Source organism: Geotrypetes seraphini, chromosome 18 (assembly GCF_902459505.1).
Source record: "Geotrypetes seraphini chromosome 18, aGeoSer1.1, whole genome shotgun sequence".
Lineage (NCBI taxonomy): Eukaryota > Metazoa > Chordata > Amphibia > Gymnophiona > Dermophiidae > Geotrypetes > Geotrypetes seraphini.
In genome coordinates, this window is record NC_047101.1 from 1,919,128 (window position 1) to 1,934,808 (window position 15,681).

At 43.2% G+C, this 15,681-nt stretch overlaps 1 protein-coding gene across 1 annotated transcript in view; it reads right to left on the bottom strand.

Annotated features, from left to right (window-relative positions):
- Positions 1-6,856, bottom strand: part of CDHR2 (cadherin related family member 2) — a 32,812-nt gene extending 25,956 nt beyond the window's left edge. The window contains exons 1-3 of the mRNA XM_033927605.1: positions 6,769-6,856; positions 1,361-1,427; positions 865-936 (exon numbers count right to left, since the gene is read on the bottom strand). Coding sequence (XP_033783496.1) covers positions 865-936; positions 1,361-1,427; positions 6,769-6,777 — 148 coding nt within the window. The 5' untranslated portion in view covers positions 6,778-6,856. The remainder of the gene's footprint in view (positions 1-864; positions 937-1,360; positions 1,428-6,768) is intronic.
- Between the last annotated feature and the right edge of the window lie 8,825 nt (positions 6,857-15,681).

Sequence of the window (15,681 nt, forward strand, 5' to 3'; positions counted from 1 at the left end):
TGCAGAGGTCCTCAATTCAACCAGAAGGTCAGGAGGAAACTGTTCTCAGCTCTTATAGTTCCAACCTAGGGTTGCCAGATTTTTCAACAACTACAACCCATCTTGTTTGAGCTGCCCAGGAAGACAAAGCTCGTTTCTTAAAAATTCTTTGATCATTAACAAATACCATTTTTTTTGTACCAATCACAATAAATAAAACGGACCTGCAAGGCTCATTCAGCTTCTGTAGGCCATCTTACCTCAATTTCCCATCTCAATGACTCATCTTTCCTGGGACTAACAGCACTTAACCCGCTTGTCAAGAGCTAGTCCAAATTAAAGCCATTGTAAGTTTAAGTTTAAGTTTATTAGGATTTTATATACCGCCTATCAAGGTTTTCTAAGCGGTTTTACAATCAGGTACTCAAGCATTTTCCCTATCTGTCCCGGCGGGCTCACAATCTCTCTAACGTACCTGGGGCTCTGGAGGATTAAGTGACTTGCCCAGGGTCACAAGGAGCAGTGCGGGATTTGAACCCACAACCCCAGGGTGCTGAGGCTGTAGCTTCAACCACCGCGCCACACACTCCTACACTGCTACAATGTTACAACATCTACTCACGAGACCACTCTTCCAAATGCGATTTCACGAAAGTTAACTAAAAGAGAGAATGTAGGATTGAGCGGACTAAAAAAATTGAAGTCCCTGCTGTCTAAACACACAAAAGGCCAGAGAAGCCGAAATCCATAAGAAACATGCAGATTTGACAACCCTGCTCCGAAGTTACACCTGACATTAACCAAAAGCTCCCTTATATCAGCAGATGAAGTCAGAGAGCTCAGGTCTTCTCCAACCCTTGTGCTCCCTTCAGTCTCTTTACTCACCAACTGGAAAGTCCTCTAGTAATTTCACAGTAGTCATGTTGGACTCAAATACAGGAGGCATCTGTCCTGAAACTGGAATGTAGAGATGTATGAGTCAAGGTGATTTCCCATGGAAAGAGTTAAAAGGGGACAGAGTATTCCTTCTGTAGCTCCTCCCCCCTCCCCCCTCCCCCTCCCGACTGGGAGGCACCATTCAATGCCAGAGCCAAGTCCCACTAACATGGATGCTCCAATGGGAATGATTTTTCCTTCAGGCTCAAAGCTGAAATGTTTCTAAGGAGTTTCATGCTGCAAAATACAAAATTTTACTGAGAAAATTCTCTTCGGCCAGGCAAAGCAGTTGCATATTGCAAGACCTTTTGGTACAGGCCACAATTACAAACTGGTTAAGAAATTTCTGACATTTGCTTTGCAGTCTTATTATCAGTTATGGTGTATCTTGATTGATTGATTACAATAGTTATTACAGGATTGGTTTGTATCATATCGTTTTTACCTGATGCAAGCAGGAAAGGGAGAATGGTTATGAACCAACGGTCCATCTTCTGCTGCCAGCATAAGCCCTGCATCCATAGAGAGAAAAATGATGATCAGTGCTGTAGACAGACAGGCCTTGCGGTTTAGATGCATCAGAGAAACATAGAAAACCGTCTACAAAATGTGTTTAAAAAATGGCAATTTGGATGTTTTAGCAAATAAAACGTTCAAATGGAGAGCTTTCTCTTTTGAAAATGAGCCTCATACACACACAGATCCACTGCACACAATCTAATTACCTGTTTAGATATCTATCTATCTATATTTTTCTTTTCCCATTTAATTTCAACCTTCAGACCTGTTTGGCCAATAAACCTTCTTCCTTTTTCTCTCTACACATGCTCCCTCCAGTCCCATTTTAGTCCCCTTCACAATTCATGCTCCCTCCAGTCCCATTTTAGTCCCCTTCACAATTCATGCTCCCTCCAGTCTTATTTTAGTCCCCTTCACAATTCATGCTCCCTCCAGTCCCATTTTAGTCCCCTTCACAATTCATGCTCCCTCCAGTCTTATTTTAGTCCCCTTCACAATTCATGCTCCCTCCAGTCCCATTTTAGTCCCCTTCACAATTCATGCTCCCTCCAGTCTTATTTTAGTCCCCTTCACAATTCATGCTCCCTCCAGTCCCATTTTAGTCCCCTTCACAATTTCTGCTCCCTCCAGTCCCATTTTAGTCCCCTTCACAATTTCTGCTATGTCAGCCTACCACAGATATTCTTGCTACGGTCTTAAACGCCGTCTTTGGTACCAGCACACACTCCACTCACGCTCACATCAGCCATCAAGCACTAAAATCTCATTGGCATTGAGCCAGAGAACTACCTCCGCCCCTCCCCTACCGATTTTCATAAGATTTTAAATCAAAAGGGATATAGTTACCCCCAAAACTGCCTAAAGCAGAAGCTCTGGTGGGTCCTCTATGCGGGATCTAAAATAGTGTCTCAAGCCACCCCTGGAGTATGCTCAAGCTCTTTCCAGAACCACCACATTACCCAGTTCAGGACAGCCCTGGTGTCTTTTGGGACCTGAAGCTCTGATTTCAATGGGTGGAATCAAGGACTATAAATTCCACGCTGCTGGCGGGGAGGGGGGGGGGGTGTTTAAGGACAGCACTGGCCTTCTTCCTGGAACTGGGTAACTTGGCAGCAATGAACATTCATGAGATAAGTGGAAATCTAACTCATGTGATGGAGTACAGGAACCAGCTTGATACCTGAACACCTGGCTGCTTACTTTTGACACTGAAACTATGAAACACTGATAGTAACATTGTATCAGAGAAAGGGAGGTCAGATAATGATCTGCAGATACAAAGTTTCTGAGCTATCACGGTTGTTCTAAAGCTTTTTTGCACATGTTTGGTAAAAAGCAATGATCCTAGAGGGGGTTAACAGGCCTCTATGAGCAACTGACATAACCTGATGCTGATTTCAAATGCTGACTGTTGTGTTTAAGTTTATACTGGGCCAGGACCTGAGACCGTTGCTGACTCTCTGGAAGTTATGCAGGACCTGCCGATAGCTGGAGCTGAAAATTTCTCAGCCCAACCCAGAAGAGATTAATGTGGATATGGTTCAATTGATCTGAAACAATGTCAAAACACAGAATTTTGTTTCTGCAAATTGGCACTTAACAAAATAAGATAAGACTCTTTACAGCTAAGATGCCAAATAATGCTCAGAATTGGGCTGAGAACTTTTCAGCACCCCCATGTATGCTGCTGAGGTGGTCACTGAAGACTGCTTTGGGTGTGGTTGTAAAATCATCAAATGGTGGTATACATGCCCTAATCCCTTTCCCTTTACTTGTGACCTGGATTGGCCACCCTTGGAAACAGGATACTGGGCTCGAACTTCGGTCTGTCCCAGTATGGCAGGGGTAGGCAATTCCAGTCCTCGAGAGCCAGGTCAGGTTTTCAGAATATCCACAATGAATATGTATGAGATGGATCTACCTGCACTGCCTCCTTGAGATGCAAATCTATCTCATGCATATTTATTGTGGAGATCCTGAAAACCTGACCTGGCTCCTACCCCTGCAGTATGGCAATTCTTATGTAAGCCAAGTCTAGGCCAGGTGAGCCATTGTGACATCACTGCTGAGGTTGGCTCTTAGGCATTGGTGGAATAAGGCATTATGACATCACAATCTCAGTTCTGAAATGTTGCTGCTCTTTGGGTTTCTGCCAGGTACTTGTGACCTGGATTGGCCTGTTGGAAACAGGATACTGGACTTGATGGACCTTCGGTCTGTTCCAGTATGGCAACTCTTAAGATCTTAAGAATGATTCTAGTGCTAGTCTCAGTTAGGGCGCTGGTCTTTGACCAAAGGGCCGCCATGTGCAATTCTTATGTTCTTATGAATTTTGTAATCTTAACTAAGAACATGAGAATAGCTCAATGGTCCATCAAGCCCAGTAGCCCATTCTCATGGTGGCCAATCCAGGTTATTAGTATCTGGCCAAAACCCAAGGAGTAGCAACATTCCATGCTACTGATACAGGACAAGCAGTGGCTTTGCCTGGTTCAATTTAGCTGGATAACTCTGGTCGTAGAAAAAGCTGTCATCTCTTCCTGTAGGACAGTGGGAGAATGACTGAAAGGCCAGGGAAAGTTCCTGCTGAACAAGGATGTACGCTGGTAGGGCTAGTCTCAGTCTCGGTTAGGGCGCTGGTCTTTGAGCGTGAGCGGACTGCTGGGCATGATGAACAGAAAGAATGGAGGAGGGGTGTGGGAAGAGAGTGATCACCTAACTGTGGACAGCAGGGTACGTCAGCCACACACAAGTGACACCTTTTAAAAGCTGCCCCCCAGCCCACATGGCAGATTCATCCAGGACTTATCCTGTTGTCCACAGAGAGCCTCTGTTACAGCTGCGTAATCTTGCTTTCTCCTGGTACAAGCAGAAGGAGTCAGCCACGCATGGGCAACACCCTAGCTGAAGGATGCCAAGCAGGGCATGCAGCCCTTTTAGTGTTGTGGAAGGATGAAGCGGCAAATACAGTATTAGACAGCCAGGTACATTTCAAAACAAAGCCAAACTACTGTTTTCTTCTTTTATTGAAGGTTTTTGTGATTGCTGGACTTGCTGAATTGGAGCAAGCAGATAAGGCAAATCAAATCAGTAGCAGTGGCGGAAAGAGAACTGGCATCCTTTGCAAACAGATAAGGGAGGCACATCCCAGAGAGGCCAAATACCCTTCAGGATGGGCACCTAATGAGTTATCTGCATGGACCTTCCAAGTGAAAGTAGTGGCTGCAGGATGATGGGTGAAGGTGTGGATGGATGGGCAAGCAGTTTGGGATTTGGAGTAGAGGCTGATGTTACACTAGGACAGAAAGAAGGCAAGGGGCAGACACAGAGGAGCGCAGGTGGGAACGCCAAGGAAGGAAGGAGGCCAAGTATTAGAGCCCAAAGAGGCTTGGGATTCATTAATTGTATTAATTTTCCAATGGGATTTTTCTTTGCGTTTATGGTTTTCAATGCTTTTGTATATTGTCATAGAATGGTTTTGCTCTAGTCATGGTGCCACTGGGGCTTACGCTGAAGCTATACCATCAGTAGTTTCACCAAGGCCAACTGGTTTCAGTGGAGATGTCCCACTAAAGACCAAGATAGCTCTTCTCCAAAAGGGCAGCAACCTGGGTCGTCTCTTCATATGTTTTTCCAAGCATCCAGAACGGATTCCAATTGTGGCTCTGCAGTGTTTCAATCAATGCTATAATGCCATAAGTCTCCTCTTCCTCCAGCAAATTACAGTTATTTGAGTTATGTAACATTGTTTTGTTATAACTGTTCCCTCTTTATAGCTAGGGAGTCATCAGAGGTGTGGCTAGAAGTTTCTTTACCTGTAACTATATTTCTCCATGAACAGATGATCTTCTAGCCACACCTACCCTCCTGCCCTCCCTGGTTGTTGCATGCTTTACACACAACTGAGTGTGTGTGTGTGTGTGTGTGTGTGTGTGGAGGTGGGGGGGGGGGGCAAGGGAACATTTATACCGTACTACAGTGGTGGGAACGGTTACACATGCACAGGAAGCTTTTTACAGCTTTCTAAGCTGACCAATCACTCTGGGTCAGCACCGTCAATAGATGGACAGTGTTGGAGGCGGAGGATCGCGTTTGATGCGACAAAGGTGACAACATTGAATTTATAACATAACATAAGAACATAAGCAATGCCTCTACTGGGTCAGACCTGAGGTCCATCGTGTCCAGCAGTCCGCTCACGCGGCAGCCCAATAGGTCCAGGACCTGTGCAGTAATCCTCTATCTATACCCCTCTATCCCCTTTTCCAGCAGGAAATTGTCCAATCTTTTCTTGAACCCCAGTACCGTACTCTGCCCTATTACGCCCTCTGGAAGCGCATTCCAGGTGTCCACCACCCGTTGGGTAAAGAAGAACTTCCTAGCATTTGTTTTGAATCTGTCCCCTTTCAACTTTTCCGAATGCCTTCTTGTTCTTTTATATTTTGAAATTTTGAAGAATCTGCCCCTCTCTACTTTCTCTATGCCCTTCATGATCTTCGAAGTCTCTATCATATCCCCTCTAATTCTCCTCTTCTCCAGGGAAAAGAGCCCCAGTTTCTTCAGTCTCTCAGTGTATGAAAGGTTTTCCAAATCTTTTATCAGATGTGTCGCTCTCCTCTGAACTCTCTCGAGTAACGCCATATCCTTCTTAAGGTACGGCGACCAGTATTGGACGCAGTACTCAAGATGCGGTCGCACCATCGCCTGATACAGTGGCAGGATAACTTCTTTTGTTCTGGTTGTAATACCCTTCTTGATTATACCTAGCATTCTATTTGCTCTCTTAGCAGCCGCTGCGCACTGTGCCGTCGGCTTCATTGCCATGTCCACCATTACCCCCAAGTCCCTTTCTTGGGTACTCTCACTCAGTAACATCCCTCCCATCGTGTAATCATGCAGAAGAAAGACCCGGCAATCTACTTCTGCATTGTGCCATGAAAATTTGATATTTGATAACCGCAAGGTAATGGCGGAATAAAAATCACTAATGTAATGTAATTATTATCAAGTCGCTGGATTCGAACATGATGACCTAACAACAGAATGGTTTTTAATCATAAGAATGTTGTCAGTCTCATGGACCAAAGGAGGAAGAAGATGAAAACCAAGACTCTTTGCAACAGACAGTTCAAAGGAACCCTGGTAGGTAAGAAACATACGGTAAGGTCAAGCCAGCAGCTTCCAGAGACTGGGAGATCCAAACGCTCCTTCTCTGCCATCTGTCTGAGTCTAGGTGCCCTCACTGTTCACGCTCTCATTTGGACATCACAGTTTGGTTTCTGTCCACCATCTGCCAGACTTCATGTGACCACCCTTGTGAAAATCTCTGCTTACCTGGACCATCAGAGCAACGCCGAGCCTTGCCAGTAAAGTTCCAGCCTTTTGCTAGAGGAAGTGGACAGGATTCTTCCTTAGACCTTTGTCTCCTCTGAGCTCATTAATACCTCAGCAGTCTCTCCCTAACTCTGATGAAGTGTTCAATCATTAACTGCCCATGGAAGCTGTTCTGGTAATAAAACAGAACTTCATTACCTCTGTCAGGACTCAAACAGTGCCAGAGTAGATGCATGAACTAGACCACTAACCAGAATCATATGGAAATTGGGCAGAGAGAGAGTACCAACATCATGCATCTATCACAAGCATTCAGAGTTCAATTACTATAGAAAATAAGGAAAATAATTGTGAATCATTCCTGGAGGAAAGACTAAAACAGTTAGGGCTCTTCAGCTTGGAAAAGAGACGGCTGAGGAGAAATAGGATTGAAGTCTACAAAATCCTGAGTGGAGTAGAATGGGTACAAGTCATAAGGGACAGTCAATGAAGTTATAGGGAAATACTTTTAAAATCAATAGGAGGAAATCTTTTTTCACTTGGAGAATAGTTAAGCTCCGGAACGCATTGCCAGAGGTTGTGGTAAAAGCAGATAGTGTAGCTGGTTTTAAGAAAGGTTTGGACAAGTTCCAGGAGTAAAAGTCCATAGTCTGTTATTAAGACATTGGGGAAGCCACTGCTTGCCCTGGATCGGTAGCATGGAATGTTGCAGCTCTGGGTTTTTGCCAGGTACTAGTGACCTGGATTGGCCATCGTGAGAACAGGCTGCTGGGCTTGATGGACCATTGGCTGTTCTTATGTTCTTAACAACAAGATGTAAAAACCAACAATGTTCCAGATTTGCAAGTACTTCTTGAGCGACCATGTAAAATCTGTGAGTGACGCTCCTAGAATTCTCTACTTAGAGAGCAACCAAGAGAAAGTCCAAGAGGACAAAATCCCACAAGTTCTGAGCAGCAGAGAAGACCGAATGGACAATGAATACTCCGCAGGAACAATCATCTAAAATATAGAAAAAGCAGGAATACCTGAAAAATGATAACAAATGTTCTCGCTGCTGCAAAGAGCTTTGTTTTGATCTGTGAATCAAAAGTTACAGGTGTGCTATGCTTTTGCTCTACTTTATTATAATTATAAGTTTGTCTTTTTTTAATGTATTCCTGCTTTTTCTATATTTTAAATCTCTTGTATTTTTAAATTTGTGTCTGATGCAGGCGCTTCTGTTTGCCGAAACGTACTGTACTGTGTCGGATCCATGTTACTGTATGTCTCAGATTTTACTTCACACCACTGTCTTCTCTGCTTAGAGGGAACATAGTCCTCCAGTATGGCAAGTTATGTTCTTATGTGAAAGAAAAATAACAAAGATCACACAGTCATATGAAATGGAACCAGAAACAGGACCCTACGTGGATTGTGTTTCAACTACAGAGCCTGCATCAAGAGTCCCAGGATTGGCTCTAAAATTGTGTACATTAACCGATCTGTAAACACATCTGCAAAAAAGGCATATGAAATCAAAAATGTATCTTTTCAATGGAGGCTTTTTTCAGTAATGGTTCCACTTCATATGCAGTCTGACGGTGTGATCTTCTCTGTTATTTTTTCTTCCACCTTGGTTTTTGTGCAGTTTGTTCTCCTTTTTATTTGAACTTATGTTTTTATGAAATGACTTGTTATTACATAGAAACATGATGGCAGATAAAGGCCAAATGGCCCATCCAGTCTGCCCATCCGCAGTAACCATTATCACTTTCTCTCTCCGAGAGATCCCACGTGCCTATCCCAGGCTTTCTTGAATTCAGACACAGTCTCTGTCTCCACCACCTCTTCTGGGAGACTGTTCCACACATCCACCACCCTTTCTATGCAAAAGTATTTCCTTAGATTACTCCGGAGCCTACACCCGAAAACCTCACTCTTTGACAACTAATTCCTCAAAGTTTGCCTCACACACCTGTCCTTTCACTTAATACGATTGGGATCTTCTGTCCTGTGCTCCTTCCTCTTCTCTCTCCAGCTTTACCCTCCCTTCCCTTTCCTTCTTCTGTCGCTTAGAGCCTGTTTAGGTGTTCGTGATGCACAAACATTAGATTTGATTAACTTCACCCTATGCCCTCTCATTCCAGAGCTTCCTTTCAAATGAGACTCGACTCTTGCGTATTTATACCACGTAGGTATTTACATGTCTCTCAAGTAATAACAAGTTGATAACAACTCTATGTTCTTAATTAATTACAATATTATCAGCCAGCGGTGGGTGTGCCACAGAAATGCACATTTAATAATACATTGGAGAAAAAGCCTGAAGCCTTTTAATCAGAGTTGGTAATCAACACAGATTTCTAGCCGCTCACTTTTTATCATAGGGAAAAAACCTCCACTTTCAAAATGTAGCTTTCAAAAAGGGAAAAGTTGAATAAAAAAAAAAATATTGCCACTTAACTTAAAGCGCTGGCATCTCCTTTATCACTAAACAGTCCGACCTCAGCTCCAAACACCATTCACTGTGAAATGTTCCAGCAAGGTCCTTGTTTGTGCTCAAACCCCAACTCTGTGCACTGTCTGCCCCAAGATGCGCCTGGATTTTAATAGCCTCAGTTACTTCACATCCGGCATTCTTACTTCTGGTGAATTGACATCATCATCAATCAATTATGTCATCTCTTGTCAATAAAAAGCACACCACTCTACCCTCTGATTCAGTCCTTTGGGTCAAATCATGGCACAAAAAGGCTTGAGGCATTTTCTTCACTGTATCATTAATTATGCATTTCTATGGGCTGATAACATTGTAATTAATTCAGAATTTAAATGTCTCTATCATATCTCCCCTCTCTTGTCTTTCCTCCAAAAGATACAGATTGAGATCTTTAAGTCTGGAGCCTTATGATGAAGACCACACATCATTTTAGTAGCCTTCCTCTGGACCATCTCCATCCTGTACATCTTTCTGAAGGTACGGTCTTCAGAATTGTACACAATATTCTAAATGAGGTCTCACCAAAGTCTTATACAGGGGCATTAATACCTCCTTTTTCCTACTGGCCATACCTCTCCCTATGCGCCCTAGCATCCTTCTAGCGTTCACCATTGCAAATGGGCTTCAGGATTTCCTAACCTGGGGCAGGACCTAGCACTAAGCTTCATACACTACAGCATCACTATCCTAAGTTCATGAGACATGTTCACATCCAAAAGTGGTTTCCTTCAATCTATGATATAAAGGGGATCAGGGAGGTTTCGATCTGATTGCTGAGTGACAGTGAAATCTCTTGAAACCAAACAGTTGGAAGGCTGGTACACAAGGCAGAGTGTGTGGGTCTCAACACCAGTGCAGAGCACCCCAGAGGATGCAAATGTATGGATCTATCTCCATTGCATAATATGTACAGGGATGTGTTCACTTTTGGTTTGTACTGCTGATGCTTTGACTAACCGTGAATGCTGCAGTCTAGAATGATGCAGAGTAGCACTACCTTCTGTTCACCAACAGGTGGTGCTTTGTGCTCATTTGCTGAAGCTGTTGCTATGGTTTTGTGATGCTTTGGTGATGGAAATTTCAGCAGACACGTTTCCCATCATAAAGCCCTAAATGACTGTTTTGTATTTCCGGTTCTTGCTTTTATTTGATTAGATTGCAAACTGCTTTGCTCTGCTCAGTTAAAGGCAGTAGAGCTAGTTTTAAATAAATAAAATGGAAGTAAAAAAAAAAATAAAATCAAAAAAACTTTATTATTTATTTTATTGAAAAAATGTCTATTCTATACAATCTGAAATTCTTAGCAGATCACAAAATATAAACACATGTTCACGGTTATTAAATAGACAATAGAAGATTAAAAGACATCACGTTTAAACAAACTGAAGTTTAAAATATCACACACACAAATAATTTAAACATAACTCTCAGTCTTATTGTCATCTAAACTTCTAGTTATTCAATAATGTGTTCTGCCTTTATTGGATACAAGAGCTGTCCTAATACATATGGATTGAAAGCGGTTTACAATAATTTACACAAAGCTTACAAAGACTAACCCCCTCCCCCTTTTTACAAAACCAAGAAAGAGGTTTTAGTGTTGGCTGGCGGGCTGAATGCTCTGCGCTATTCCAGTGGTCATAGAATTGTCAGAGCAGCACCGACTGGCACTAAAAACCTCATACATGGTTTTGCAAAAGGGGGGGGGGGGAGGTAAATTAAGAACAAAGAGTAAGTAAGGACAAAAATCTAGAAATGAAAGGCAGCATTATAAGGCATTACGTGTTGAGCAAGGCCCATTTCTCACAGAAAAAACCAAAAAAGCTCTGTGGAGTGACGATGTTCCTAAATGGACTTTATTTGAAAGTGTCAAAGTTCCAAAGGTCCACTGAAATCATCCACATAAAATAATTCCATCCACATAAGAGCCTTAAAGGACCTAGTTCTCTAGGGATACAGGACCCAACACGGTCCGCGTTTCGACAAAAAGTCTTCTTCAGGGATCCCTGGGGGTCCTATAAAGGTGAATATGTGGGAAACAATTATGTGGTGAGCCGGAAGTGATGCACCTGGGCAGGAAAAACAAGGAGCACCAGAATACCTTATTTGATGCAACTTTGGGCAAAAGCGAACAAGAAAGGGACCTGGGGGTAATGATAGACAGGTCCCTGAAGCTGTCGGCTTAATGTGCAGCGGCGGCAAAAAAAGCAAACAGGATGTTTGGCATGATAAAGAAGGGTATCATGAGTAGATCTGAGGATGTAATAATGCCGTTATACAGAGCGATGGTGAGACCACACTTGGAATACTGTGTCCAACATTGGTCTCCCTATCTAAAGAAGGATATAATACTACTAGAGAGGGTGCAGAGGCGAGCGATGAAGCTAGTAAAAGGTATGGAGAATTTGAGCTACAAAGATCGCCTCAGAAAACTGGGGCTTTTCACCCTCGAGAAGAGGAGACTGCGAGGGGATCTGATCGAGATTTTTAAAATACTGAAAAGATTCGACAAAATAGAACAGGAAACACCTTTATTCACATTGTCGCAGGTGACTCGGATAAGAGGTCATGGACTGAAGCTGTGGGGAGACAGGGTCAGGACAAATGTCAGAAAGTTCTGCTTCACACAGCGAGTGGTGAATGCCTGGAACGCTCTCCCGGAAGAGGTTGTGGAGGAAACCACCATTCCAGGATTTAAGGGCAAGTTGGATGCATATCTTCTTGAAAGACACATTGAGTAACTAAGGTATTCGCCAGGGTAGACCTGGCTGGGCCTCCGCGTGTGCGGATTGACGGACTAGATGGACCCATGGTCTGATCCGGTGCAGGCATTTCTTATGTTTATGTTCACTGCTTGCATTTGCCTTTAAGGCTTTTATGTGGAACATCATCACTCCACAGAGTTTTTTTTGGTTTTCTCTGGATTTTCTTCTTTGTGGATATTTTGGGGTCAATTCCTTTTGTTTTTTGCCATTTCTCACAGAAGCAGGTTTTGAGCAATTTGTGAAAAGAGCAGTGAGTAGGACTAGATCTAATTCCAGCCGGTAGGTCATTCCAGATTTTAGCTCCCAAATAATCATAATGTCTTTTATATTTGACTTTTTTTAAAAGCTGGATATGAGCCTCATGGAGCCTGTGCTCACTTCTTGATCACTTTAAGTGTTCCTTTTACATACGTAGACAGAGGTCACAACAAAAGTCCTGAGGGTTAAGACCGAGACACTTAACACAGCAATTATTGGTGTCAGAGTCTGAAATGGTCCAATTATATTGAGTATATTTCTTGAAGCCGTTCGGCACCCTCTTTGCCATGGAGAGAAAAAGGTCCAACATGAAATCGAAAGGTTCGATGGCCCGGGAAGCTTGAGTGAAAAGTGTGCCAAAAACTGTTGATGCTCCCTGGAGCAACAAAGGTCACGAAGTGGCCTGATGGCTAAAAATGAAGAAAATTGAGCCAAATTTGAGGGAATGACTTAAAACCCAAGAAAAATGAAGACTTACAAAGAAAAGTACAATTAAATGAAAACGGAAAGACACATAAAGATTTGTGGAGAAACCGACGACAGCTTGTCGGCTCTGTGGAAAACTGAGAACTGATGGTCCAGTGGGCCGACTGGTTCCCAATGATAAACTTTGTTTTTGCCTTTAAGTTGTAGTACTAGGATTTGCCCTCTTATTTCTATACATATTTTCAATGGCTTCAGGGAATAGGGAGGCAGAGACTTTTTTAATTAAGCTTCCTTCTATTAAATCCATCAGGCAGTGTCTACATGGAATTCTCTTCCACTTTCTCTAAGACACATAAGGGGTCGAAATCTGAAAAAAAGGCTAAGTCATGGGCCAATTTTTTTTTTTTTTTTTTAGATACTTAGGGGGTCCTTTTATTAACCAATTTATCGCGCACCTTAATAAAAAGACCCCTTAGTCTTAGCAGAAGTATACAACCTCTCCAACCCCACACTGGCTCTGTGATGTAAACAAATATGAACCAAATATCTTCCAAAAATAATAAACTCTTCCTTATTTTAACAGGAATCGCCATCCAACAAATAACATGGAGTAGATTCAACTATAGTTTTTGGTGGAATTCAGTGTGTCATATTTATAAAATGGAAAGAACATTAGCTCTTCAGAAAGGAAATTTTAATAAATTTCAAGATGTGTGGGGGCCATTAACAAATTATTACAATGAATAAATATCATTTCCCTGGTTAGTACAAATGAAATAATAGGGAGGGGGGGGTAAGTTTTTTGAATTTTCACTAGGTGCTTTGAATAAAAGGAAAGCCTTTATTATATGATATGTGTGTTATGATATATTGAAGAGTTGGGAAGGAATAGGATAAAATATATTGAGTATGATTAATTATAGAATTTCAAGTGATATATTTAAGTAAAAATGATGTTACTTTTTGTTATACTTGATGCAACTTATAAAAATGAATAAAGAATTAAAAAAAACCAAAAAAACAAAACCAAAATAAATAAAAAAGGCTTTTCCTCTCTCTTTTAGGTCCTAGACAGGCATGGGGGTCAAATTTTGGATTAGGAAGTCTGTTCTGATTTTGTGTATTGAGGTGGGGGTGGATGAAAGGATATTGTGCATTATTATTCAATAATATAGCTGAAGGGGCCTGGGAGCAAGGGAGTAGGGGTGGGGATAAGGGCAGAGAAGGTTGCGAAGCATGCAGACCGGTGGGTGTTGAAATAATAAAAACTGCTCCCTGGAATGTGGGCCTCCTTGATCTCTCGCCTTCCCTTTAGGAAACCCCCCAAATAACTTTCCTCAGCTGCAGGTCTGCTTGGAACCTGACTCTGCAGGTTCACACGCGGCCTGCAGAGGATCGCTGGGTGACAGTAGCGGTCCTAGCAGGCCGCCGTAGCCTCAGCTGCCCGCTCCCTCTGGCTCGGTCCCGCCTGCACTCCCGTACGTCAGAGGAGGGGTGGGACCGCACTAGAGAGAGCGTGCAGCTGAGGATACGGCGGCCTGCAAGGATTGCTACTGCCGACCAGCGATCCTCTGCAGGCCGCGTGAACCTACAAATGATGCAGGGCTTGTACCGGCGGGCCAGCTTTGGGGAAGATTTTAAATGGGCCAAATTTCAATACCCCGCAGGCCAGAGTTTGACATGTCTGCTTTAAGACAAGAAACCAACTTATTTGTTTCAGAAATTGCTATTTTTTTATTTGGGAAATTTGTATTGTGAGTTATCTAGATATAGATTTTATAGAATTCCTGACGGTTATTCCGCTATCTTTTCTTGTTAGCCGCTTTGAACTCAAATTGGTTAAAGAAAAAAGAGAGAGAGAGAGAGATTAGGTTCTTACCTTCCTTGCTAATATCTTTTCTAGTAGAAAAATGTGTCATTCTGGACAAGTGGGCCATATCAAAGCACTTGCCATATTGGAACAGACCAAAGGTCCATCAAGCCCAGCATCCTGTACCAGGCAGAAACCCAAAGAGTAGCAACATTCCAGAGCTGAGATTGTGATGTCATAAAGCCTCATTCCACCAATGCCTAAGAGCCAATCTCAGCGGTGATGTCACAATGGCTTGATTTTTCCATACTTGGCTCTTATAAAAACTTAAGAGTTGCCATACTGGGATAGACCGAAGGTCCATCAAGCCCAGTATCATTTTTCAACCCAGGTCACAAGTACCAGACAGAAACCCAAAGAGTAGCAACATTCCAGAGCTGAGACTGTGATGTCATAATGCCTCATTCCGACATCACAATCTCAGCTCTGGAATGTTAAATAACATTTAAATAACACCACTTGCTCCAGTTTCTGCAGTTCTATAGATAAAAGTTCTCTGGCCACTGGGAAAGTGCTAGATCTGTTCATGTAAGCGCTTAACCCTTACTTTATGTAAATGCCACTGGACTCAATTTGCTTTTCTTGCTCTTCCTTTAATTAAAGCCTCAGCACTGAAGTTCTATCGCCTCTCCAGGATACTCTGGTCAATGGACCAGCAATATTCATGCAAATCTCTCTCCTGCATTGGCAACCCTGAAAACTGAGAGTGAAGACCAGGGGACTAGATGCCAAGTGTTGCAGTGGTTATATCTGGACAAATCTCCCCTCTTAATGGTTCCATGACCAGATGTTATCAGTGGTATTCATGAGATCTAACTGGTGATGACGTAGATACCAGTTTCATATGTGGAGACCTTTTGCCACCTTTATCAAAAGCATGGGGTTAAGGACCCTCTCCCCCTGATCAGATGCCCTTTGCAGGCTGTCTCTTGCCGTCTCCGACCCTCCCTTCTCTCCCAGTGCTACGGCCACCGACTCCCAGGGGTGCTCCGGGGCCCGAGAGCTCTCCCAGCCGGGCCTCGCGGTGCCCGGTAGGGTCAGCATGCGGACCCCTCCCCCGCCCCGGCTCTCTGCCGTCCCCCCGACGGCCTCGGCCGGGGCTGGGGGCGCTG